General features: G+C 44.4%; 2 protein-coding genes and 1 non-coding gene across 3 annotated transcripts; 1 reads left to right on the plus strand and 2 right to left on the minus strand.

The window, feature by feature from the left end:
- Positions 1-4,811: 4,811 nt before the first annotated feature.
- On the minus strand, positions 4,812-5,466 carry LOC133895172 (uncharacterized). Its single transcript, XM_062335344.1, has 2 exons — positions 5,137-5,466; positions 4,812-5,060 (listed from the first exon to the last, which is right to left on the minus strand). The coding sequence occupies exons 1-2, from the start codon at positions 5,464-5,466 to the stop codon at positions 4,812-4,814; spliced, it is 579 nt and encodes a 192-aa protein (XP_062191328.1).
- A 3,737-nt stretch (positions 5,467-9,203) lies between these two features.
- Positions 9,204-9,336, minus strand: LOC133896527 (small nucleolar RNA Z247). The gene has a single exon (XR_009905780.1). It is a non-coding gene; the product is annotated as a small nucleolar RNA Z247 (small nucleolar RNA).
- Positions 9,337-18,900: 9,564 nt separating this feature from the next.
- LOC133895756 (LRR receptor-like serine/threonine-protein kinase RGI3) lies at positions 18,901-22,682 on the plus strand. The gene is made up of 2 exons (XM_062336259.1): positions 18,901-21,933; positions 22,021-22,682. Exons 1-2 carry the CDS (start codon positions 19,122-19,124, stop codon positions 22,494-22,496), a joined length of 3,288 nt encoding a protein of 1,095 aa, XP_062192243.1. The 5' UTR covers positions 18,901-19,121; the 3' UTR covers positions 22,497-22,682.
- Positions 22,683-26,557: the final 3,875 nt, after the last annotated feature.

The raw sequence follows: 26,557 nt of genomic DNA on the forward strand, positions 1-26,557 counted from the left end.
CAGCAACGGAAGCTCGCCACCGGAGATTAGATCTATAGGTGTTAGGGTGGAAGACATGGAGGGAGTAGCAGCCGAGTAGAGGGACCTCTTGCTACAACGTCACCAGTGGGAGTTCACCGTCGGTGAGCAGACGAGCGACGGTGTGGTGTTGGTTGGAAAAGGGGATCTAGGCGGAGGGGATAAGGTGAGGGGGAGGACACCGAAGAGCAGATCTAGAGGCATCGGGGTGGAAGACATGGAGGTAGTGGCAGCCGAGCAACGGACACTCTTGCTATGGTGCTACCAGTGGGAGCTCACTGTCGGCGAGCAGACAAGCGGCTGTGTGGTGTTAGTTGGAAAAGGGGATAAGGCGAGGGGGAGAATAAGGTTGAGGCTTGTGAGCAAGTCAGGCGGGCACCGTTCGGGTGCCGCGTGGCGTGCTCCACATCTGGGCCAGAGCATTAACGCGCGTGTTGATGGATGCATAGCGGACGATGGATATGAGCGTGCACACGAGTGCATTGGAGTACGCACGCTCAGAAATAAGTCTTTACCTTGTTTTTATACGAGTGCCTATTGTACCTTCTGCCTGGATCAGTGGTTCGGACTCAAGAGTCAAGTCTTGTCGTCGTTCCTCCTATCGGACCATTGCGTCGTGGTGGGAATACCTTTGTCGCACCATGTCTCGAACCCTAGTCTGGTTAGGACACAAGAGAAAATAGACATGTAACTGTTAAAGCACAGAAATGGGATGGAAGTGATGTTTCAAAGTATAGCATGTATTTGAAACCTGTGTATGCGGTGAAAATTTTGAGTTTTTTTAGTATTATTAGAAAATTTTAAGTTGCAAAGTGCGATTCGATGTTGAAGTGGTATAATATATGTTTCATGATTTATCTAAATCATTGCGGCGATCATATTTTTATTTAAGATCAACATATAAGAAGTTACTCATAAACACTAGCGGGCTCGACCTCCTCTCATGAGTGGAGGCCAATTATTGTGACCACAAACTATAGTTTATCATTGAATAGTGACTCGATATCCTCCACAGGTAAGCAACATGTCATATATATGTAATTCATAATGTTTATGATGCAATGCGGCTCCATACGTAAGCACATTGTCCCATCCATATAATTCATCATGCAACGGATGCCAACTTTGGTGGTAGTTCGGTGGTTTTTGACCTTATATGTTCAATAGCTTTTGTGCTATATGCCACTGACTGCATTTATTATTAAGTAGTTGATCAGTGACCTTCACAGATAAGCGATATGTCATGTATATATATAATTCATAATGTTTGTGCCATTCACAACAAAAAAAAGTCAATGTCATTGAGCATCAACGATGTGTACCAAAAGCCTTCATAACTCGGTTGCTAACACAAACAATACTCGGTGGCTCTACAAGTAAGTACCTTGCCTTGTCCATACAATCCACCATGCAATTGGATGCCAACCGTAGCGGTACTACGATGGCTTTTGAGATATGTCACTAACTGCATTTATCATTGAGTAGAGCTCACTGGTATCCACAAGTAAGAGGCATATCATGCCTATGCAATTCATAATGTTTGTGCTATTTTAAAAAAAATCAATGTCACTAATAATCGACGATGTGTTCCAGAAACCTTCGTAACTTGGCTGGTAATGCAAGCAATGCCCGGTGGCTTTACATGTAAGCACCATGTCCTATCCATAGAATTCACCATGTGACAGATGTCAATTGTAGCAGTAGTTCAGTGGCTTTTTTGCTATATGCCATCGATTGCATTTATCATTGAGTAGTTGCTTATAAGTGACATGTTGTAATGATCATCCTATTCACAATAAAAAAAATAGTATTGTCATTGATCATCGACTGTGTGCTCTAAAAACCTTCGAAACTCGATTGCTGATGCAAACATTGCTTGGTGGCATACTACAGATAAGCACCTTGTCTGGCCATACAATTCACCATGCAACGGATGCCAACTATAGTGGTAGTTCAATGGCTTCTGTGTTGTATGCTATCGACTATATTTATCATTGAGTAGTTGCTCAGCACCACAAGTCATGTCTATGTCACTCATAATGTTTGTGTTATTCACACTAAAAAAGTTGATGTCATTGATCATCAACATCGTGTTCTGAAAACCTTCGTAACTCGATTGCTGATGTAAATGGTGCTATGTGTCTCTACAAGTAAACAACTTGCATGTCCATACAATTCACCTTATTTGTATTGGCCAGAACAAAAAATAATTGATGTCGTTGATCATCGATAGTAAGAGCCTTTGCTACTCGGTTGCTAATGCAAACCAAAGGAACACGTGCAAGGGTCCCATGTGACCAAAGTGACACTAGCGACACTAGTCCTACATGGAAAACTTGTAATATTTATGTTTTCTTTGTTGGTCCACTTGTGGCGGGGGTGTTTACACTTGAGTCGATAATAGTCCATAGTTCAGGAGTTGACCCTTTTACTTTACAAAATCAGTGTTTGAGAATGTCAACTAGATGAGTATCGTCTTGTCTATCCTATCAGTAGTGACAACTTCCTTAACCTCCTCTTGCGACAGATGCCAATTATAAAGACAGGTCGGTGGTGAGAGTGGATCCATAAAAAAAGGAGTCATTTAGAAACTATATGCCACTGGCTACATTTATCATTAAGTAGTTGCTCAATGAATTCATGGCTAAGTGACATGTCATATCTAGAAAATTTGTCATGTTTGTGTTGTTTGCAACAAAAGAGTCTAAGTCATCGATCATTGACGTTGTGCTCTTAGAGCCTTCACAACTCTGTTTTTGATGCAAATGATGCTTGTTGGCCTCAACAGGTAAGTGAAATGTCATGTCCATACACTTCATCATGGTTTTGGTAGTCACAACAAAAGTTCTTGTGTCATTGATCATCGATTGTGTTTTCACTTCACACCTCGATTGCAGATGCAAATAGGGCAAATGCTCGGAAGGATCCCATGCAACCAAATGACACTTGTTCTGCATGGAAAATTTTAGTTTTTCCTTTTCTTTCCTATTCATTTGTGTAATGCCTGGGGGTGTTTACACTTGGATGACAAATAGTCAATAGTTTAGGGGTTTACAACTTTTCCTTTCCTTTTTGCATAATTAGCTACTCCCTTTTTTCCATATCCTATCAATGGTGTCAACTTTTTCAGCCATGATATCCTTTGAACTACACCACATACTTGCATTTACAATTGGGTAGTTGCTCAGTGGCCTCCACTGGTAACTGAAATGTCATATGCATATGATTCATAATGTCTATGTTGTTTGCTCACATCAAAAGAGTCCATGTCATCGATCATAGATGTTGTGTTCCAGGAGTCACAACTCGATTGCCAATGCATACAAAAATCTATATAATGCATCATGTTATGCTAGTGACAACACAAATCTATGCCGTTGATCAACGGGATCCGGATCCCCTAACGTCGATGTCACGGTGACTTCGTCGCTGACACGTGGGTCCGGTTCCACGTATCAGCGACGGCGCACGGCATCAGGGGATCCTCGTCCTGATCAGCTATAGTGGTTGCAACTCGGTTGCTAATGCAAATGGGATAAACACATGGAAGGATCCCATGCAATCACACGTGGAAGGATCCAATGCAATCAAATGACACTTGTTCTGCATGCAAATTTTTTATCTTTCCTTTTCTTTCCTCTCCACTTGTGTAATGCTGAGGATGTTTAGACCATTTAATCTCATAATTTAATTGTGTCCAGGAGTACTTGGTCCTAAAATAAATAGCAACGGATAAAATCCTGATATTATTAATTGTACCTTAAAACAAACAACAATAACATTCAAAACTGCATCCATAAAGACTTGAGATTTAAAATGTTTATGCAGATTTCCAAGCACTTTCCCAGTTTTTATGATAGCCGGGGACAAGTTGTTGATGACAATATTTTTTAGAGTGGATACTAACACTGCTTTTGCCTGTGGGGAAGGAGGAGGAAAATAAGATGAGGATGATGGGCCTTGGTGGGCCTAATAGAGACTAATCTGAAGAACTGCTTATGGACATGATGGGCCTTAGTGGGCAGAGGTAACCAAAATCGAATATATATATTTTCCTCTTCGTGTCCCCCCCTGAAAGAAGTCAGGCGCCCGATGTCCACGGATTCATCAAGGCTGCTTGGTGAGTACTTAACTTCAAATGTTGGCAATTTTGCACGGTTTCATCTTCGTATAAGGTTCAAACTTCTTGTTACTTTTGTTTTTCTAGACGAATTTGTTTCCTTTGTTTGGATTTGCTCTTTTTATTTTCTTTTTTTGCTTGTGACGTGGTTCTTTGCCTTGAGTTCTCATTCGATTAGGTATGGTTATGGGAAATTCTCATGGCACGTCATTTTGCAAATGTTGGTTTGTCATACGACAGGCACTGATTGGCAATCCCCAATTGCCCACCCAAACCCACATCTACAGTGAAACAAAGTACTACCGAACAATATGCAGAGCATTTAGTTCTTGATATATTTAGCTGTGAACAATTTCAATTCCACGTGGTATCGAGTGAATAACAGAATCGCATGTCAGATTGCTCATCAAGCACAGTAGCCATGTACAAGGCTAGAACCACAGAGCGGCCGATGGATCATTCGGAAGGAAATTTTATAAGATCTTTCATTTAAAGATTTTATAAGATCCTAATGCATACCGTCATTTTCTAATTCAATGGCCGTCACATACAACTGAGAGGAATAAGAGGGATACATGATATGCACAATAAAAGATTTTTCTGTGAGACCGGATCTCATAAAATTTCCTTTCGAATCATTTAAAGAAATGACCGTGTAGAGCGCCTAATTATTTCAATCATCAAAGCCTGTAGACACCAACAGTTCCGCGCCCTTGGTGACCCAGTAAGCCGCGCCGTCGACGTTGATGAGGCCGGCGGTGAGGCAGCAGCTCGCACCCGCGGGGGCATGCACGTCGCGCAACGACGCCTCCCCCAGCATGAAAACCTGCACCACGTCGAACTGCCCGGTTCTGTCGAAGTAGCACGGGACGTGCACAATCTTGTACTGCCCCGTCCTCAGGTGGTACGCGAAGCTGTACGCCTTGTGCCATCGGATCCGGTAAGGCCCACTGGCCGGAGCGCGGCAACGGAGGGAGTGCCAGCGTCTCTCCGATGACCGGATTGGCCAAAGTGATGGCGCCGTCGGGCTTGGTGTTGTCACACAGGCACCGCAGGCCGTTGCGCGTGCCGACCATCTCCGTTTCAAAGTAGCCAAACGTGTCGAGGCTCAAGCCGTCTGTCCATGGCTCTCGGCAGGGTCCTTCCGGGAGGTCGTCGATGACGTACGCCGAAGCCGAATAGCCCCAGGATTTCTCGACAAACGTCCACTCGACGATGATGTCGCGCCAGTGTCGGCAGACGAGGCAGAGCCGTCGCCGTGAGCTCGGTGGGACGCACAGCAGGATCTCCATGAAGGTGTCCGTGGGGAAGTCCCAACCCTCCTCCATAGAGGCAGTTGCTTCTTTGTTGTCGATCGACGACGAACCTCGTCGTCGCAGTTTCCTCCATCCCTGTTTCTCCTCCCTATCTCGTGCACTTGTGACTGTGAGTCACGTTCATCCATGCATTTCGATGTGTGGATTCGAGTCCTTATTTAGTTGCCTACTTGGCTGTCAAGTTTATTACGACGCTGACGTATTAGTATACATCTCGGTCATGGTTATAGCAACTCCTAAGTAGTGATTAAACCTGCTAATCGCATGTAATCCAAACCGAACACACACCAACCCACTTTAAGCATGCATACCAACTCCCTCCAAATTGAGGATTTCTTTGAAGAATCCGAGATGGGGAGATGAAAGTTGAAGTGAAAAAAGCCTCGAATATTATGACCTCTCCAAAGCTCGGGGTTGGAAACTCTTCTCCTCTACTTGCTTTCAAGAAATCAGACTCTTTAGGGTGACCATTTCTTCCTTCTCTAGTTTTTGGATGCGGGCATCCTAGGTCTCGTGGGTGGTCCACACGTTACCAGACGCCATTGGAGGTTTGGGGCTGAAGGTTGATAAAAGGAGAAAGATTTTGCATGAAGATGGAGGATTCGAGAGTGCTAATACGAAGGAGAATATAGCATCGATTTCCCTCCTATTTATAAGGAAGAGTGGTTTGGCATATTATTTCGTAATGGGCGCTAATGTTACCACTGCAGTTAATAGCATTACTGACAAATTTTGATATTCAAAGTTTTCTTTACAAACGATATGATTCTTTCAACCATCTTCAAAAGTTGTGCACATTTAATAGGATATTATCTGAAAACATAGAAAAAGATATTGTAACCATTCGGCCTGTACAAGTATAATCCTGACTAGATAGGACCCTACTAGTAGAACTCTATTTAGTTGGAGTTTTTTTACTAAAAAAATTTCATTCAGTTAGAGATGATTCCTGACTATAAAGAACGCTTTTTGCTAAGAACTATTTCTGACTATGTGAGTTATAGTACGGTCGGATCGCGGACTATGTATAATCTAGTCGCTCTTTTTTTTTAGCACAGTTGGAAGCTAGTTGATGATGATTTAATAATTAATAATTAACAAATTACTAAAAATGTGGTATATTATAAGGATGAGTACCATCATATATATATATATATATATATATATATATATATATATATATATATATATATATATATATATATATTACCTTGTACGATAGGTTTAATAACTAATATGAGGTAAAAAAATATACAAATATTTTAGATAGTTTATCGTGTTCTACATAAAAACTATCCTCTGTTAGAAAAAAAAATCTTTTAGATAATGCAATCCGAAATATTACTTCCAGACTATGAGTGCGTGTGTGTCTGATTTGTAATGAAACTAGTAACTGCGCATTTGTGGCTACGGGACCGCGAATGGTTTGGAATGGATGAGGTTGTGGGCTACTGCAAAAGGCGCCTTTCGACCCACGGACCACAACCACAAGCCATGATACACCGCTATGATGCAACACCGAGCCATGTGACCATGCTGCTCGCCCAGTTCTCCAGCTATGACTGGCCCATTGATCGCACCTGGACTGAGCAAATATGGCATGGCCCGATAAGACCCCCCTTTTAACCCAGCCCAAACATAACTAAGCCTGGCTCAAATCCCAATCATTCATATGTATTCATTTTTTTTACATAGTTACCCGCCTCTGTTTTCTCAAATAGTTCATCCTAGCCTCTCTTCTTCTTAGGCATCAGCAAGCACTTTGTCCTTCCCAAATGATTCATTATCATGGTAATCACGTGGTTTACTGGGAGATTAATTTACTGAATCATCATTTTTTTGGCCTTTTCCTTTGCTCTTATTTTCTTTTTGGTGCAATTTGAGACTTTCTCCAACGGCATTCAATCTCTACATTTAGCTTTGGAGTTTGGAGGCCTAAATTCATTTAAAACAGCACTGCTGCAGAGCCGTTGCTTAGCAAAGAGTAAAATACGCCGTGGGTACCAAAACTTGCACGGTTGGTGCAACCTTGTCACAAAACTTATAAATTGTGCAATGTCACTAATCTTATTAGGTGGGCACAATTTAGGTCATGGTCATGACAGAGGGGGCAATCTAGTCCAGGTGGAGCTGACTGAGCTGCCAGCATGGCATGTATGAGACAAACATGCACCAGCCCCCCCCCCCTAGTGGAGCTAGAGCATTTAAAGAAAGAGGTGTAGGAGAAGAGGAGGAGGAAGAATAAAGAAGAAAAGGGAGAAGAGGTAGAGGAGAACATGTGCACCCAAAGATACGAAGAAGGTTATAGTCTGGTTCGTGACCAAATAAACGCTTCAAGGGAGTGGAATTTTGGATGACCTTGCTAGAGAGACAATTTATTAGATAGGTCACAGCGAGGAATGCTTTATCCTAGAATTTTAAGGGCATAGAACCATGTGCTAGGAGGGAGAGAGAGAGAGAGAGAGAGAGAGAGAGAGAGAGAGAGAGAGAGAGAGAGAGAGAGACCAACTTCAACAATATGGCGATGTTTCCTTTCAGTAGAGCCATTTTATTGATGAGCATAGGGACATGAAACATGATGGGATATGCCAACTTTGGTTAAAAAAAAAAAGGAGTTCAAATTTGCATACTCGCCTCCCTAGTCTGTTTGCGTAGCAATGATTTTGCGATTAAGCAGTCTCTCAACAAGAGCTTGAAACTCATGGAATTTCTAAAAAACTTCATATTCATATTTGAGAAGGTACACCCATGTGAACTTGCTATAATCACTAATAAAACTGACATAATAATTCTTTCTTCCTATCGAATAAGGAGCAGGCCTCCATACATCAGAGAAGACAAGTTCTAAGGGTGCACTTGACACACTATTGGACTTTGGATAGGGTAGTTGATGACTCTTAGCTTATTGGCAGGCATCACAAACCGAGTTTTTATTAAACTCACTAGAACATGGAACACTATTATTATTGATAGCTTGTTGGACGACTGCAAAGGAGGGATGACCTAAACAGTTGTGCCACCTTGCTGGAGAAGGTTTGATGAAACCAAGAGCTTGTTTGCTTGGAGTAGATACAGATGGAAGGGGATACAGACCCCCTTTACATCTTCCTTAAAGAATAATTTTCTTCGATGCCTGATCCTTTACCAAAAAGAAATTTGGATGAAATTCAAGGAATACATTATTGTCAGAGGTGAATTTATGAACAGAGATTAAATTTTTCTTAGCCTTTGGGACATGAAGAACATTATGAAGGTGGAGTGTATGGCTAGAACTGGAAATAGTGGCATGACCAATGTGATTAATGTCCATACCTGCTCCACTAGCAGTGTGGATCTGTTCATTGCCATTATACTTGTCTTCAACGGTTATCTTGTCGAGCTCACTTGTGATGTGATCGGTGGCACCAGAATCGGTGTACCAATTTGTATCCACACCGTAACAAGTCAGCGCTGCACCATAAGAGGCCGTCGCTGCACCTGCACTTTTCTCATCTGGAACAAAACTTTCATCAAACTTGTACTAGCAGTTGAAGACGTGATGGCCGGGCTTGCCACAGAGTTGACAGGTCGGTCTTGCACGCATGTTGGTGATGTTCCTGTTGTTGGGGGCACGCGTGTTGAAATCGTTCCCACGCCCGTCGCCATTGCCGCATCCACATCCTTGCGACCACGCTATCCTCGACCACCTCAAGAGGCAACATTGATAGATGAGGAAGATTGAGAGCCCCCATGCAGGAGATCTAGGCGAGTCTCAAAACTCAGGAGTTGAGAGTAGAGCTCGCTAACCAAGATGGGTTCCGTTCTTGCCAAAATAGCAGACACTATGGGATGAAGTTGGAGGTCAGTGATTATGTAGGAGACCATCTCTTCATCGTCCAGGGGCTTCCCGGTGGACGCCATCTCATCGTTGAGAGCCCTCAACTTGCCGATGTACTCGGCAATTGTCATGGAGCCCTTCTGGGTCGTCACTAGCGCGATGTGCGTGTTCACCACCCGCGCACGTGTGTGTGAGGAAAACATGTCCTCAAGAGCGTGTCATACTTGTGCCGCACTAGTCATCATCACCACTTGGGTGAGAATCTCCCTTGATAGAGAGGATAGAAGGATGCCAAGGACTTGCTGATCCGTGGCAAACCATTGCTCGTAGTCAAGATTTGGAACTTTGACTGTTTTATCTCCCTCCTTGGTGTCAACTAGAGCAGGAGGAGGAATGCTTGTGCCGTCAAGATGTCTGGCAAGCTTTGGGCCACGAATCACATGAAGGATTTGGGCGCGCCATAGCAAGAAGTTGGTCTTGGAGAGTTTCTCAATGATGGGAAGAGAAAAGGAGGATGGAAGGACAAGGCCATTGCAGGAGGAGCTCGCCATAGAAGTGTTTTTGGAGGAGGACGACTCTGGTACCATGTGAATTGTTTTGGAAGCATTTTCACCTCGTTAGAGGCCGCGTAGATCTATTAATATAGGCCGGCTAAGCACGGCAAGATTACATCGCGAGATTATAGGAGATCACAAGCAACTTGACTTGCACGTCAAGATACAGGAGGGAAGCAAATTTGATTCTATTCTATCTATACATGTCTACCTTAATCATAAAGATAACTTTCTATCTCTAACACAAACCCGTAGCTCACCGCAACCTGCACCATTTCCGATGAGGTCCAGTTGCCACTCTGGCTAGTCACTAGCAGAATCGTCGCCACCAGCATCTTTCCTGTGTTGCATAGAAGCCTATCTAGTAGCATGTCATCGTCGCTACCGCTAGAAGTGCCGCCCAGGCGTGTCAGCAGCCACCTCAATCTACAACTTACACAATCACTAAAGACTCACACACATGACGCGTGCTCTGACAAAAATCAGGGAGATTTCAGATGAGCTACAATACTATGAAGACATTTAGAGTTTGCTCTATTCTGAAACTCTGAAAGTCTGATTTTTGTACTACGATCCCACTGTAGCTTTTTGGAATTTTCTTCTCCTTTTATTCAGATGGCACATGGAATACGTCGTGGCCTCCTACAAGCTCGCCATGATCCAAAGTACCAGCCCCACTACATGCGCTTTGCCACAGTCATGGAATTAGCAGAGCAAAAACTTCTCCGATGTGAACACAGCATGCCTTAGAGCTAAAACCGCACATGTCCTAATAGATCAAGCGTGCACCTAACAAACTGCAAAACTAACTAACACACTTTAGGGTTTATCGGACAAGGCGAGGTTATCGGTGAAGCTCCGTCGTGGACCCAAGGAGTGGCTCTTGTTCCAATGACCAAAGCACCCTCTGACGTCCACATGGTGGCCATGTCAACAACCTTGCTGAGGTTACCGACGAAGCTCTGCCATGGGCAAGAGGAGTGGCTCTTGTTTCGATGACAAAAGCCCCCTTTGACGTCCACGTGACGACCACATCAGCAACATTGCTGACATGGCACGCCGTTTGACCTAGTCAGCATAGCCACCTTAACCTTGATCCAATAGTTATGATTCCAGATATGATGATGATGAAGCATAAAAGATTAAAGCTATGTTCGTACCTAAGTTACTTGTCTCATTGGGTTTACCATATTTCCACTGTTGAGCTCTCTGTTGATCGGCTGGTCAGCGGTGGATGCAATGAATTATAGGCTTTAAGCCCTATGTATTGCTTTGTTTAGGTAATCTATTTAATTCGAAGTATTACTGTAATATTATTTTGTTATAATCTATATGTATTAGCTACTACTGATTAAGAAACTAATATAAGAGGCACAAGACAACTATGAATGCGTACCCACAACGCATTTTACTCTTAGCAAAAATCCAAGATCATCTCGTCACTCACAAGCCTTCGCGTCCTTGATTACTGAACGCGGTGATTTAGCTCGTCCTTACGTTGTCTCTGAACATACCTCGGCTCTGCGCCGGCTGACACCGTTCGGACATCCTGCGACACGAACGTCACCTGGCTCCCATGCATCCAGTCTTCTTTCCTGCATCTTGTTACGCAGAATTTTCAGGAAACCGTGCTAGTTCCGAGGTGCAGGACCAGTGGCGCGCTGCAGGGTTCATCGTCCCAAGGCGGAGTTGCAGAGCTGCATGCATGCATGCCGAGGCGTCGAGGTGCTACGTAACGCAGGCATGACATGTTCAGTAACGGCCGGCGATTTGTTCAGAGTCTAGACAGGATGAAAGACCACCTAGTTCCTCCTAGATTAGGTCTAGTTTTTTAACTCATCTTAAGTCCCCTGGTTAATTTGAAAATATTAAGAACTATGCATGAAAAACTTCGGAGAATCGAACCTAATCTAATAATGGACGGATCATCCGAATTCCCTATCAGAATGACACATCATACGCAAAAAAAAGTCTTGCACGGATGTTGACTGGAATCCACATTCAGGTACTCCGCACGCATGCAGACATACATATACAAATAAAACTGCAGGCCCAACTATAATTCTGCTCCATGATTTTCGCCGATAGATGGCTGAGTCCAGATAATTATTATCCGAGAAACATCCAAGGCTGATGGCACAATCATAGAGTTGGTAATCGAATCAACCAAAACTGTCTTTCCCCCCAAATTGGTCCACTCTATAAGATGCACATTGAGTCAAAGCACCATGTAATTCTATTTTTTTCTCAATACTTCAAAAATCTTTTGCACTTAGAAATTTGTAACTGTTTTTTTATGTATGTTCTGTTGTTTTGTTTCTTTTTTAAAACAAAATGGTGCAATTGATGACCAAATTCACCTGATATTGTTTGGTTATGTTCTCTAGTGACCCTCCTAAAATCTTTTCTCTAAACTAATCAAAGCAATAGAATGGCCGTGCGCAATATAATAATCTGTACTCAAGTGCAAACTAATTATTCTTTGTGCCCCCGCATAATACCCCACTCCTGATATAGAATAGTGCCCAGAGGCATAAAGATGAAGACAGTGATGTGGGCGTTAGGAGAACAAAATCCTGAAAACCAGGGAGCGCAAAATCGTCGCCAACCACTAGGTCTGCGCCTAGGGGACACTGAAGATAGTGTGACCCATGGCACTGCCTCAACACATCACACTGTAACCTATAATCCTATATATTTCATGGCTTCTTGACATCATTCTGAGCAAGTCTTCAAAACACTCTTGAAAAGGGTAGGCAGAGAAAAATTGATGTGGTCCATGTTGTGCTCCAACGTGCATGACAAACCACTCTTTTTTAGAAGTTTTACAGGGAAAGAAACATGGAGTAGTGCCGCCTGAACTACCATGGTGGCAGTCCACATCTTGCTGGTCGATAAACGCATGCGCTAATGCACTGCTGATCTGCAGGGCCTTCTCAAATCTCGAAAATGTCCAGAGAATTAAGGCCTGATGCAGGTGAGAAGAAGTTTGAATATGTTCCACGGCATTTGCATTATGAGGTTGCTCATGCAAATAATGAATTGTGATAGCCTCCTGATCCCCTTTGCGGCTACTCAGTGGCGTTAACACGTGGAGAACTAAAAGGAGTCACAAAGATTAGTTAAGATGTGATTTTGTCCTTAAACTTTGGCTTTCACTAATATCTTGTGGCCCAGCCAGATTTCTTGCTTTGTCACGCTGTGGATGTGGAGCTCTCGATTTTTTTTTTAAAGATAGAACTCTCAAATCTTTGTCAAAGTTCAAATAGTATGTATATTCTTCCCAATATTTCATTGCAGGTTCAGTAATTTTGAGCTTGGTTCTTGTCATACCGTTGCCAAAATTTGAAGCTTGGAAACCATGGCAAGCTATCATGAGATCAGAGATAGGCTCTGAGGCAGACAGACCATCCCAACCTCAGCAATTTGGGTCCATCCAGTAGTTGTCAGGCCAGAAACTTGGATGCCTGTCTCTCTACTCTCTCTAGTAGGCATTGCACTTTGGAAGCAAGAAGTGACTGCATGAGACCTTTACTTTTCTGCAGCTATCTTTAGCTGTTGCCTTTTCTTATATTAGTAGAATGTACCCATCTTTACAGAAGTCACTAGGGGTAAATCAGTAAATGCTATAGTCATTAGCAAATTTATCTTTTGACATTGAAGCTGCTAGCCACCTAAAATGCTGACCCGCAAGGATTTCTCTATGCTAGAGTACAATTTTGAGCAGCTGTCCATGTTAGGAAATAGATGGACACAGGAGGCACGGATTCATGTGGAAAAATCGTCTAATAAGGAGGTAAAAAACCCACGAGAGACATATCTTTATTATGATTATCCCAAATTACAAGTATAAGTGGTGTCTCATATTTATAGGCTATTTATGGAGTCGTATTTAACTAGGATACTTCTAGAGTTTGAATCATTATCCAACAGTCCAAAACTGAAATTCACTGTCTCAAGTAAATTGGCTCCTGACAGCACTAGTCCTCGGCAAATAACACGTTGTGAGAAGCGTCTAATGGCAGGGTAATTAAATGTTTATCCTTCTTGCATCATTGTTTAACCTCTGCAGTCAGTTTCTTTGCTGCAGAATGTTCTGAACTGACAGAAGTCACATTCGGTAAATGGGATACCAACAATCATAACTAGCTTTTGATCACTGTACCTGCAGAAATTCATCAACTGGATCTATCCATCCAAGTACATAATGTTAGGCCATGTTCTGTGAATTTTTTTAAATTACTACAAGATCAGATCTTGGCTGCAAGCAAGGCTGGAAAATGCTCTGGTGTCAGAGAACTAACGGAAGAATGAGATGCAAAAGAACATGCATCACAGCTAGAACTAGGTACAGGTTTCATCTTATTTAAACCTGCGATAAGTCCTCGCTTATAACTTAACCATGTGCTCCATGTTATGATCACACCACCATTAGCCCCAGCACCTTGATGGGATCCAAATCCAAGACCCTCTGTATTCCCATGATGCTTCCATCCCTGTTACTAAAACATCGTGAGCCATGTGTGACACCTAACATGTCCCCTAACCAGTCTGCTGTCGCTCATGTGATTGCGTTTTAACCTAAAGTGAATTGTCCATGCTCTTGTGGTCTATTTGTTGTATGGCATTGACTAAGTGCATATTACAACTAATACAATGCCAATTTGAGATAATTTCATTCAACTTGTAAATTAAAATTGGCTGAGTCTTGAATATGATGCTAACTTTGGCGATCAACATATATATTTAACTAGCATTAATATCACAAATGCTATCTCAACATGTTTAGTCCTTACAGTCCCTTCTACTCAAAGACATCATGGGTACAGTGTTTTAGATGGAACACAATAAAGCACTCGGGCAAGATGAGTTCATGGCAGGGTTCTACCAAAAATTCAGGGATGTCATAAAAATGACCTAATGATGCTATTTTAGGAGTTATATGATGGAACACTGTCAATCCATAGCCTTAACTTCAGGATACTCAAAGACGCTGCTCGTATCCAACAATATATGCCTATTTGCATGCTAAACATCAGCTTCAAGATTTCAACAAATGTAGTAACCAACCAGATAAACGGGGTAGCAGATCGGATAATCTGATCCACTCAAACCATGTTTATGTGAGGTAGAAACATCTTTGAAGGGGTCGTAATCCTACATGAGACAATCCACAAATTGCACTATAAAAAGATAAGTGGTGTCTTTCTAAAATTAGACTTCGAAAAGACTTACGATAAAGTCAAATGACCTTTCTTACTACAATCGCTTCGAATAAAAGGTTTCTCACCTAAATAACGCTCTTGGATACAATCTTTCGTTTCGTGAGTCAGTGTGGCAGTGAAGGTCAATGACGACATCGGTATATTTTTTAGACAAAAAAAAAGGTCTACATCAAGGAGACCCACTCTCTCCGACATTGTCTAACATAGTTGTTGATATATTGGTAGTTTTTATCGGGAGAGCCAAAAGAGAATGGCAAATTAATGGTGTAGTACCACACCTGGTGAAGAATAGCTTATCTATCCTACAATATATGGATGACACCATTCTTTTCTTGGGCCACGATTTGAAAAAGGCTAGTAACTTGAAAATATTGCTATGTGCTTTCGAGCAGCTTTCTGGCCTGAAAATCAATTTCAACAAAAGCGATTGTTTTGTTTCAACCAAGCCCAAGAAAATATGAACCAATATACTGAGCTTTTTGGGTGCGCTATGGGGGAGTAACCCTTGCGCTACTTGGGAATTCATGTTCACTACTGTAAGCTAAAGAACTCGGATTGATCGGGTGTCGTGGACCAGATCGAGAAAAGATTGAGAAGCTGGTTGAGCAAATACCTATCCGCAGGTGGACACCTCATTCTCCTCAACTCAGTTCTCAGCAGCCTGCCTACTTACATGATGTCCTTCTTCCTTATACCGTGGGGGTGCTAAAGCAGATTGACTATCACCATTCCAAATTCTTCTGGAAAGACAATAATCATAAGAAAAAATACCGTATAGCGAAGTGGAGCGTCATGTGTCAACCTAAAAAACAGGGTGGTTCAAGGATAAAGGATCTTGATGCCCATAACTTGGCCATGCTATGTGAATAGCTTTATTACTTAGAAACTGGAGAAGGAAATTGGTAAGAATTATTGCAAAAAAAAATACCTTGGATTCAAACTTTTGTCATGGGTTACATGGAAACCAGATGATTTGCATTTCATAGCTATGCTGATGAAGTTCAAGAATATCCTATTCCGCTTTGGTTCCATCATCATAGATGGGTCCTAAATCAGATTTTGGAAGAATCAATGGCTGAAAAATGCACCACTCAGAGAGCAGTATCCTAGTCTATATAATATTACGTGAAACAAGGAGGGCCCGGTTGCTACCGTGCTACGCTTAAACCCATCTGAAATTTTCTTCCGGAGGAGCCTCGTTTGCTCAAAGCTGCACGTTTGGAACGAGCTAACTCAACTCCTTAGCTATATTTCCTTGTCGCAAGGGCGTGATGAGTTCCGGTGGAATCTCTTGCAAGATGAATTTTTTGAGTAAATTTCTTATATCACGTACTAATTCATCACAATGTGCCAAATAGGAACAGACAACTATGGAAATTGAAGGTCTCTCTAAAAATTAAAGTTTTCTTTGGTACATGCACAAAGGAGTTCTCTTAATAAAGGACAATTTTTCTAAAAGACAATGATAATGTAGTCAAAAGTGTTGCTTTTGTCACCAAAAGGAGATGACTAAGCACCCTTTTTTTACTATCGTTTTGCCCAATCAGCATAGTTCATAGTCAAAGTGACATCTAATATTTACGCACCATGCAACACAACTAATATATTTGGTAATTGGCTTCGTTGTCTAAGTAATGGAAAGCCAATCTAATAGCAGCGGCTGCCACCTTTTGTTGGTCTATCTGGCTATACAGAAATGATATTATCTTTTAAAAAAAAGTAGTGAAATAGCTCCATACGTGATCTATTCTGTAGCTACAAAAGCGACTATTTTCGGTGACTGCAGCATGTGCACACTTAGAGCGGGTGGTCTGGGAACTATTTCACGTTTTGGGTGGTTGTATAGGCTACACATAGCAGATTGACCTTCTTAGATCAGCTTTGTAGTGTTTCACCTTTTAGAGTCATTTTTTTTTTGTCTTTTTTTTCCCTTTTAACTATGTGCATCTTAATTATGCAGAAACTGTGAGCATGCTCTTTAGCAGTTGTATCATCTTGATATGACAATAAAAGTTAATAAAACTTTCGTTATTGAAAAAAAATATACATGTTCTTACTAACAGTTTCAGTTTTTCACTGGGACGTAATCTTTTCTGTTACTTTCGAGCGGTTTGCCATTGCCTGGTTAAGTTGGTAATATTTTTTAAACGAAGTTGGTAATATTTTATCTAGGGTATACTAACCTTTACTCCTTTACTGCCATGTGACCCCAAAGATTCCTGGCTTATTCTACCTCACTTGCTCATTTTCTTTATTCAGAACACTCGTCTGATGCCTACGATGAGTTCACAGACAGTTATAAGAGTTCCTTCGGAAAGTTAGGCATGTGATGTGAACTCTGGAAAATAGTACCACAAAGAAGTTGCACAAACAGTAAATTAAGCATATGGATACTGATGAATTCAAAAGAAAAAAAGATGAATTTACAGATGGCGCATGTACCACCCTGTCTTGCAATTGTTTAGTTCTCATCAATGTGAATTACTAGGGAGAAGCCTAGTGTTGTGTGGCTAGTGGTTACACCCCTATACCTGCCTAAATTTTAATTCTCTGTCCATGTGCAAGAGCACAATACTTGCCGGATCACAATAATATTCAGTAATGGGCTGACATCATGGAAACGCTTAAACTTTTACAGAATAAAATGCCACAGAAAAATAGTTTTAACACAGATGGGAACATGGCCTCAAGGTAGTATTTGTGCAGTTACCTGTGGCAGACTGCTACTGTAAGTTTGTGCAGATCTGAGACAAGTGTAGGTAAAGAGGATTGCAGGTTAGATCCACACAAGATGGATTTTCTATAGGAAATGTTAGCCAGATTATCTGTCTCAGAGAGGTTGGATTACCAAGATCACAGAGCATCCTTCACCTGCAACCCTGCTGCGTGAATTCTTTCCTTCTTGGAACTGGGACTTCTGAATCTTCCATCGCCAAGAAGTAAAACTTCTCTTTTTTTTGGTTCAGTCAAGAGGTAAAACGACAGTACAACAATACCAGTAATTTCTCCAAGGATTATGAAAAATGAGCATGCATTGAGGAGTAGATTTGATAAAGCTTAAGGGAGGAAGTTTGACATAGGTAAAGGTGTAATTTTTTATGCGTCTCAATTGTACTGCTCTCACTGCACAACAAATTTGGACTAATTTTTCCGCAGAACCTGCTCTGAATAACTGCAGACGCAGAGTTGCAGACCATCAGAAACATTTAGAAGGTAACACCCAGAAGAGAAGCATGTCAAAGGAATAGTAAACAAACACCAGCGGCAGCCGCTGTTAACTTCTGACCACCCTGCACCATCGGTGCAGTACAAAAGAACAAACTTTCACAGGCGCTAGAACACCGTCCTGAACAAAGGATAAAGTCCAGATTGCCGAGGGAATTACGATTAGCATTTCCCAGAACCCGAGGTGGAAGAGATGTTCTTCACTCACCAACTAAACTGAGCACAGCAGCAAGCAATTAACAATTCAGGATCACCCAATGCGATAATGAGTGCATCAACTAGGGATAAACATATCCAAATGATGGCATCAACCGGGCTCCATGCCATCTTCCTTCCATCTTCCTTCTTCTTCCTCTTGCTTTTAAAAATTGCACATATTCCTTTCTGATCTGAAACTTAAAGAACCAAATTTTGGACATCGAAGTAGAAGCGATCACCCACCCCCTCACACTGTCACACTCAGCAGTCAAAAATGTGAAGCCACTTGTACAAGGGACCATTTGTACCATCGTCTCCGTTGAAATGGCTTTAAGATATGTGCCGGAGCAAAGCCCGCTCTCGTCGCCGATCAAGCACAATTCTTAAAGCCAAATCAACTGTATGCGCAGTAGTTGCTATGGCTAGAGATAGTACAGGCCACTGTACCTAATCAAATCTGTTGTTTACTGAAAAGAATATCCTGCAAAAGCTAAGCTATTGCTAATTAGGCTGCTCATTTGGATCCAGATCTCCAAAGCCTTTGTGCTATAAACAAATCGTGGGGTTTCCCCCTCTACAATCCCAAGGCACCGAGGACGCGCACCACCAGTCCAGGTCCTCACCCCAGCTTCGCCACTCTCTCCACCAATGCCTCCACGCTTGCGCGCCACCAGAGCGAGGTTTCTTGCGCTCCTCGCGTGCGTCTGCTCAGCGCTGCTCGTGCCGTGCCACTGCGTCAACGAGCAAGGGCAGGCGTTGCTGCGATGGAAGGAGTCGATGAACGCGACGGGCGGCGGCGCGCTCGGCTCGTGGAAGGCGTTGGACGCGTCACCGTGCCGGTGGTTCGGCGTGTCGTGCGACGCGCGCGGCGACGTCGTGTCGCTGAGCATCAAGTCGGTCGACCTCGGCGGGGCGCTGCCGGCGGGCCTGCAGCCGCTGAGGCGGTCGCTCAAGACGCTGGTGCTCTCCGGGACCAACCTCACCGGCGCGATCCCCAAGGAGCTCGGCGTCCTCGCCGAGCTGACCACGCTTGACCTCAGCAAGAACCAGCTGTCCAGCGCGATCCCGGCCGAGCTGTGCCGGCTCGTGAAGCTCCAGTCGCTGGCGCTCAACTCCAACTCGTTGCGGGGCGCCATCCCTGACGACATTGGCAACCTCACCAGCTTGACTTACCTGACACTCTACGACAACGAGCTGAGCGGCGCGATCCCGGCGAGCATCGGCAACCTGAAGAAGTTGCAGGTGCTGCGCGCCGGCGGGAACCAGGCGTTGAAGGGTCCGTTGCCACCAGAGATCGGTGGGTGCACCGACCTGACCATGCTTGGACTCGCCGAGACCGGCCTCTCTGGGAGCCTCCCGGAGACGATCGGTCAGCTCAAGAAGATCCAAACCATCGCCATCTACACCGCAATGCTCACCGGCCCCATCCCGGAGAGCATCGGCAACTGCACCGAGCTCACCAGCCTCTACCTGTACCAGAATTCCCTCTCCGGTCCAATCCCGCCGCAGCTCGGCCAGCTGCGCAAGCTGCAGACGGTGCTCTTGTGGCAGAACCAGCTCGTCGGCACGATCCCGCCGGAGATCGCCAACTGCAAGGAGCTCGTGCTCATCGACTTGTCGCTGAACGGGCTCACCGGGCCCATCCCGAGCAGCTTTGGCACTCTGCCGAACCTGCAGCAGCTGCAGCTCAGCACGAACAAGCTGACCGGCGCCATCCCACCAGAGCTCTCCAACTGCACGTCGCTGACCGACGTTGAGGTGGACAACAACGAGCTAACCGGGGAGATTGACATCGACTTCCCGAGGCTGCGCAACCTGACGCTGTTCTACGCGTGGCAGAACCGGCTCACCGGTCCTGTGCCGGCGAGCCTGGCCCAGTGCGAGGGCTTGCAGTCGCTGGACCTCTCCTACAACAACCTCACCGGCCCCGTCCCGAGGGAGCTGTTCGCGCTCCAGAATCTGACCAAGCTACTGCTCCTCAACAACGACCTATCCGGGTTCATACCACCGGACATCGGCAACTGCACCAACCTTTACCGGCTCCGCCTCAACGACAACCGGTTGTCGGGGACGATACCAGCAGAGATCGGCAACCTCAAGAACCTCAATTTCCTTGACTTGGGAAGCAACCGCCTCGTCGGCCCGGTGCCGTTGGCGTTGTCCGGGTGCGACAACCTCGAATTCATGGACCTGCACTCGAATGCTCTTTCCGGCACATTGCCAGACGAGCTGCCACGCAGTCTCCAGTTCGTGGACATCGCCGACAACAAGCTCAATGGGCTGTTGGGGCCAGGCATTGGGTCGCTGCCGGAGCTGACGAAGCTTAACCTTGGGAAGAATCGGATCTCCGGCGGTATACCGACGGAGCTCGGTTCTTGCGAGAAGCTCCAGCTGCTGGACCTCGGCGACAACGCGCTCTCCGGTGGCATCCCGCCGGAGCTCGGAAAGCTTCCCTCGCTGGAGATTTCGCTTAACCTCAGCTGTAACCGTCTCTCCGGGGAGATTCCATCGCAGTTCGGCGAGCTCGATAAGCTCGGCTCCCTCGATGTGTCGTACAATCAGCTCTCCGGCAGCCTCGCGCCTCTCGCAAGGTTGGAGAACCTCGTCACACTGAACATCTCCTTCAACGCATTCTCCGGCGAGCTCCCAGACACGCCCTTCTTCCAGAAGCTTCCGCTTAGCGACATCACGGGCAACCACCTGCTTGTTGTCGGCACCGGCGCCGACGAGACCTCCCGGCGCGCGGCCATCTCGGCCTTAAAGCTGGTCATGACATTCCTTGCCGTGGTGAGCGCGCTCCTCCTCCTGACGGCCACCTACGTGCTCGCGCGCTCGCGCCGCCGCGACGGCAACATCCACAGCGCCGACGAGGCTTGGGAGGTGACCCTGTACCAGAAGCTGGACTTCTCCGTGGACGACGTGGTGCACGCGCTGACATCTGCAAACGTGATCGGCACGGGCAGCTCGGGCGTGGTGTACCGCGTGGAGCTCCCCAACGGCGACTCGCTCGCCGTGAAGAAGATGTGGTCGTCCGACGAGGCTGGCGCGTTCCGCAACGAGATCTCGGCGCTGGGCTCCATCCGGCACCGCAACATCGTGCGGCTGCTGGGGTGGGGCGCGAATCGCAGCACCAAGCTGCTCTTCTACACCTACCTCCCCAACGGCAACCTCAGCGGGTTCCTCCACCGTGGCGGCGTCAAGGGCGCCGCCGAGTGGGGCCCACGCTACGACATCGCGCTCGGCGTCGCGCACGCGGTGGCGTACCTCCACCACGACTGCCTGCCCGCCATCCTGCATGGCGACATCAAGGCCATGAACGTCCTGCTCGGCCCCAGGAACGAGCCGTACTTGGCCGACTTCGGGCTCGCGCGCGTCCTTTCCGGCGTGGTCGCGTTCGGCTCCGCCAAGCTGGACTCGTCCAAGCCACGGATCGCCGGCTCATACGGCTACATCGCGCCAGGTCAGAACTTTTGTTCGAATCGTGATAGCTTCTATCGGAACAAAAAGAAACATTTTTTCTGAGTTTTTATTCTTCTTGATGCAACAGAGTACGCGACCTTGCAACGGATCACGGAGAAGAGCGACGTGTACAGCTTCGGCGTGGTGGTGCTGGAGATTCTTACGGGGAAGCACCCGCTGGATCCGACGCTGCCGGGTGGCACGCACCTGGTGCAGTGGGTGCGGGAGCACGTGCACGCGAAGCGTAACACGGTGGAGCTCCTCGACCCACGGCTGCGCGGGAAGCCGGAGGCGCAGGTGCAGGAGATGCTGCAGGTGTTCTCGGTGGCCATGCTCTGCATCGCCCACCGCGCGGACGATCGGCCGGCGATGAAGGACGTCGTGGCGCTGCTCAAGGAGGTCAGGCGGCCTGCCGAGAGCGGCGACGAGGGGAAGGAACAGTCGGCGTGCAACTCCGCCGCAGAACCACCCGCCGTGCAGGCGCAGCGGTCGCCGGTTCGGAGCCCGCTGCCGAAGGATGGCTCGTCTAGCTGCTCGTTTGCCATGTCCGACTACTCCAGCTGAACTACTCATTGAAGTGCTAGTAGATAGCGATTAGCAGACGCAGGAAGGGTGGGAATTTTTGGAGATGTAATAAGATAGTGTGATTAGTGTATCAGTAAGTAGTTAATTGTTGATTAATTCAGGTTATAACTTGTAATTCTGTACTCCAAATGTATTTGTACTTGTAAATTAATTAATGGAAATCAAATTTAGGAAGAAAAAAGTTTGAGAAGAAACTAGAATCAATATTTGAAGGATTTTCGATAGGATCCTGTTAACGCGCGATGAGTCGCGCTGGAACAGAGCGCGCTCTTCTAATGAAGGATGCGAGATGAACGACGTATATTCTAATGTTTTTCCCTTAATCAAAGAAGACAAATGAAGAGTCGCTTTCACCACATCACGTAGTACTAGTTTATCATCTCTACTCTAAATGATCATAACTCTTTCATCGGGCGTCGGTTTTTAATTTTATTTGTATCACTGTGAGCCTTACGATTGAGATTTACAAACTGATATCTACATTACCGTAGAATCAAAAATGATAATTATAAGAGGTAAGCAAACATTTATACAAATTTCTTACGAAATTGATAGCTTTTTTAAACCGAACGCATCTTAAAATAACATACAGTGAATAAACACTTAAACAAACGCTCCTCTTCCATGCATGAGAATTCTAGGTTCCATTTAAAAACCTATCAAGAGTCATAGTACTAGAAAACAATCAACTTAAAGAAACATTCATGAACACAAGATAATTAACCACCATAAAAAGAGATTTTTCAAGTTGATAGATTCAGAGGGTTAGAATGGATCAAAACCAACTCATATGAGAAGATTATCTGCCTACCAACAAAAAGAACAACTTCTCAAGGTGAGAAAATTTTAGCCTCCATCCAAAAACGAAAATCACAATTAAAGAAAAAACTCACAACAAAGCAACGTAGCTAATAGAAAAAGACTAGAAGTTGATGAACACAAGCATCAGAAGAAATATATTTTTTTCATTTTTTTGCGGTAGACAACCCTCTTTTAGGCAGACTACAAGATATTTTCTTCACAAAAGCTCTTACATATTACAAAGGCTAAGCTCTTCATTCCTTTTCTTTAAAACCTATCTCTCAAGGCTCAAATGGCTTGCTCAAACCTCCCACACAGCCTTACCCCTCTATTTAGGTTATGTTTGTTTCGGATTGTAAAAGCTAAATTATGGTCACAATCTATAAGCTGAAACAAACAGTTGAATTGTAAAAGCTGGATTGTGATCATAATCTGTAAGCTGAAACAAACAGATAGATTGTAAAAACTGGATTGCTACAATACAACCCCAGATTATAAAAATCCAGCAATTCGTCTTCCACCAGCTTTTACAATCCAAAATCCAGATTGTTACAATCAAGCTTTTATAATCCAACTTCTTACAATCCACAATCTACAAGCTATTTTTTATAATCTTCAGCTGAAACAAACAGACCCTTATAGACATAGGAAGGTAGCTTAACCCTTAAAGTTCCTTGCTCCCAAAATACCCTTCTCTTCTAATGACCTCCTTTTTGCTTTGTCCATCGAATGACCGTTGTTTTTTCATGACTTACTTTTATCTCCATACAAGCTTCGCGATGATGCCACGTGCACTCCATCCTTCCACGGTTTTGAGGACAAACCGTGAAACCGCCTTGCACGCTCCTCAAACGTGACTCACTGTCGCTTGCTCTGACCCCAAGCAAGTATCCTGATATCGACACGTGTACTCCATCTTGCGATCTTGACCGCTAGCAAGTCTGTCCCGCTCCCAATCCCTCCGGGCTGCCTTGTCACTTGCATTGTATCCTCTTCACTTAACTTCATCAACACGCCGTCTTCATCCTTCCTTCCATGCTTTGCTTGATCTCCATGTGCACAGCTACAATCACCCTTAACTCCACTCAGTCTCCTCAATTATTCGACACCAAGCACCTCGCTGGACCCCGATCATCCCGCCGTCAGCCACCAAGTTGCATCCATCACCTGCACAACACAAGATAACCAAACACATATCTCCAAATCATCTCCAGTTAGTTCCAAATTAAAATCCTCAGCTTAAGACACATCACTGAAAAAAATCATCCAACATGTACAAAATTCCCATCTAGAATCCTCTTGAGCGCAGGACCATCCGACATGTTTAACTCTTAAGACCCGCCGTCTAGAATCCTCCTTGCAAGAAATAGTCTGGTGTACATAATTTCTCATCACTGGACCATCCAGCGAGTTCATCTCCACCAGACAACTATTTTGCAAACTCTCTGCAACAAATGGTCTAGTGTATTCTCCGGTGTTCACATATTCCATCGCCAGACCATCCGGCGCATGTAAGTCCACTAGAGCCGATTTACAACCACTCAACAAGAAATACTCCGATGTTCACTATGCCCATCGTCGGACTATTCGGCATGTACTTCAAATTTTTCTTCTGAGTTGAAATGCTCCGGCATGTAGTCTTCCCAAGTGCCGGAGCATCTGGCATGTACAAAATTCCCAGCACTGGATCATCCAACATATACAGTTTTCCTAGACTTAGAGAAAAAACTGCTAACTCCATTTCCTCTACAACTTTAGTTAGTCACGATCATTATTGTAGTACATATACATACTTATATAACCCAACAATTATCAAACCAAATCTATAACCTTATCAATCACTCACCATATATAAAACAAAACACATTTCAACTTGATTTCTCAATCTCTCCTTTGATAAGTGGATCTTTCTTCTTCATGATCTTTGGGCAATCAACATTGAAATGAGTGGTATCACCACTCTCATAACAAGCCCTAGAGCCACCTCTCCTTTGGTCTCTTCTATTGTTGTAGAAGCGAGTGGACTTCTTCACGATTAAGACAAGATCTTTATCATCAAGTGTGTCCACGTGCTCTTTTGTGATAGAAATCAAAGAAGATAAAGCAAAGCCACTAGGTGAAGGGTTACCACAAGAAAAGCCAACTCCAGTATGAATACCACCACTAGGTCCGGAAACCAACACCATATTTTGAGATAAAGGGTTTCCTAGGCCTATCCTAGCCATCTTGGCTATCTCAGTGGATTTGAACTTGCTGAAGAGTTCATCATAAGTCAATGTGTCATAACTTGATGATTCCTTAATGCTCGAGATCTTCACTTCTCATATGCTAAGATCAAGAACATAGAGAAGCTTGATCGTCCTCTCATGACCAGAGTAGGGCAAAACACTAGTGGATCTAAGATTGCTAACAATTTCATCAAACTTAGCAAACATAGCATCCAAAGATTCTCCAGGTCCTTACATAAATATTTGATATTCTTGATTATATGTGCTCTGATGTCGTGCCTTGATTTAGTTAGTACTCTCATGAAAGACACTAAAAGTAGTCTAAATCTCATGGGCAGTACGAAGGTGCTGGACTCTATCAAACTCATCATAACTCAGGCTTATGAACAATATATTTCTAGCCTTATTGTTGGCTTCATATTGTTCGATTTGGACCTGAGTAGTACGAGCAATAGATATCTCATAGTTGGAGTCCACAATCTCCTATATTGCATTTTCTTGGCTCAAGAGATAAGTCTCCATACGCGCCTTCCAATACGAAAAGTCACGACCTCCAAAGAGCAAAATCTTCCCATCTCTCTCCATTGTCGTCTATAGATCACAAAGTCGGTTAAGATCAATAAGTGATCAAATTGGCTCTGATATCAATTGTAGGATCGAGAGTGATGACTAGAGGGAGGTGAATATGCATCTAAACAATTTTCTTCTGAAATTGATAGCATTTTCCCATTTTTGAGCCCAACGCACCTCAAAACAACATGCAGAAGCAAAAAGAGACAAAGACAGATTGCCAGACTTTTACAACAAACGCTCCTCTTTGATGGATGAGAACTCTAGGTTCCGTTTAACGCCATATCAAGAGTCATAGCGCAAGAAAGCAATCAACTTGAAGAAACACTCCTAAACACAAGAGAACTAGGCACCGAAAGAAGAGATTCTCCAAGTTGATGGATTCAAAGGGTTGTGATGGTTCAAGACCAACTCATATGAGAAGATTACCCCCTAGCAACG

This window comes from Phragmites australis, chromosome 16 (genome assembly GCF_958298935.1).
Source record: "Phragmites australis chromosome 16, lpPhrAust1.1, whole genome shotgun sequence".
Classification (NCBI taxonomy): Eukaryota; Viridiplantae; Streptophyta; class Magnoliopsida; order Poales; family Poaceae; genus Phragmites; species Phragmites australis.

Bases quoted from the DNA above. Each gene is read 5' to 3' on its own strand.
- LOC133895172 (XM_062335344.1), bottom strand. From the start codon at position 5,466: ATGGAGGAGGGTTGGGACTTCCCCACGGACACCTTCATGGAGATCCTG. The intron at 5,061-5,136 runs GTCATCGGAGAG...CGATGGCACAAG, and splicing joins CCATCACTTTGGCCAATCCG to GCGTACAGCTTCGCGTACCA.
- LOC133895756 (XM_062336259.1), top strand. From the start codon at position 19,122: ATGCCTCCACGCTTGCGCGCCACCAGAGCGAGGTTTCTTGCGCTCCTC. The intron at 21,934-22,020 runs GTCAGAACTTTT...TTGATGCAACAG, and splicing joins ATACGGCTACATCGCGCCAG to AGTACGCGACCTTGCAACGG.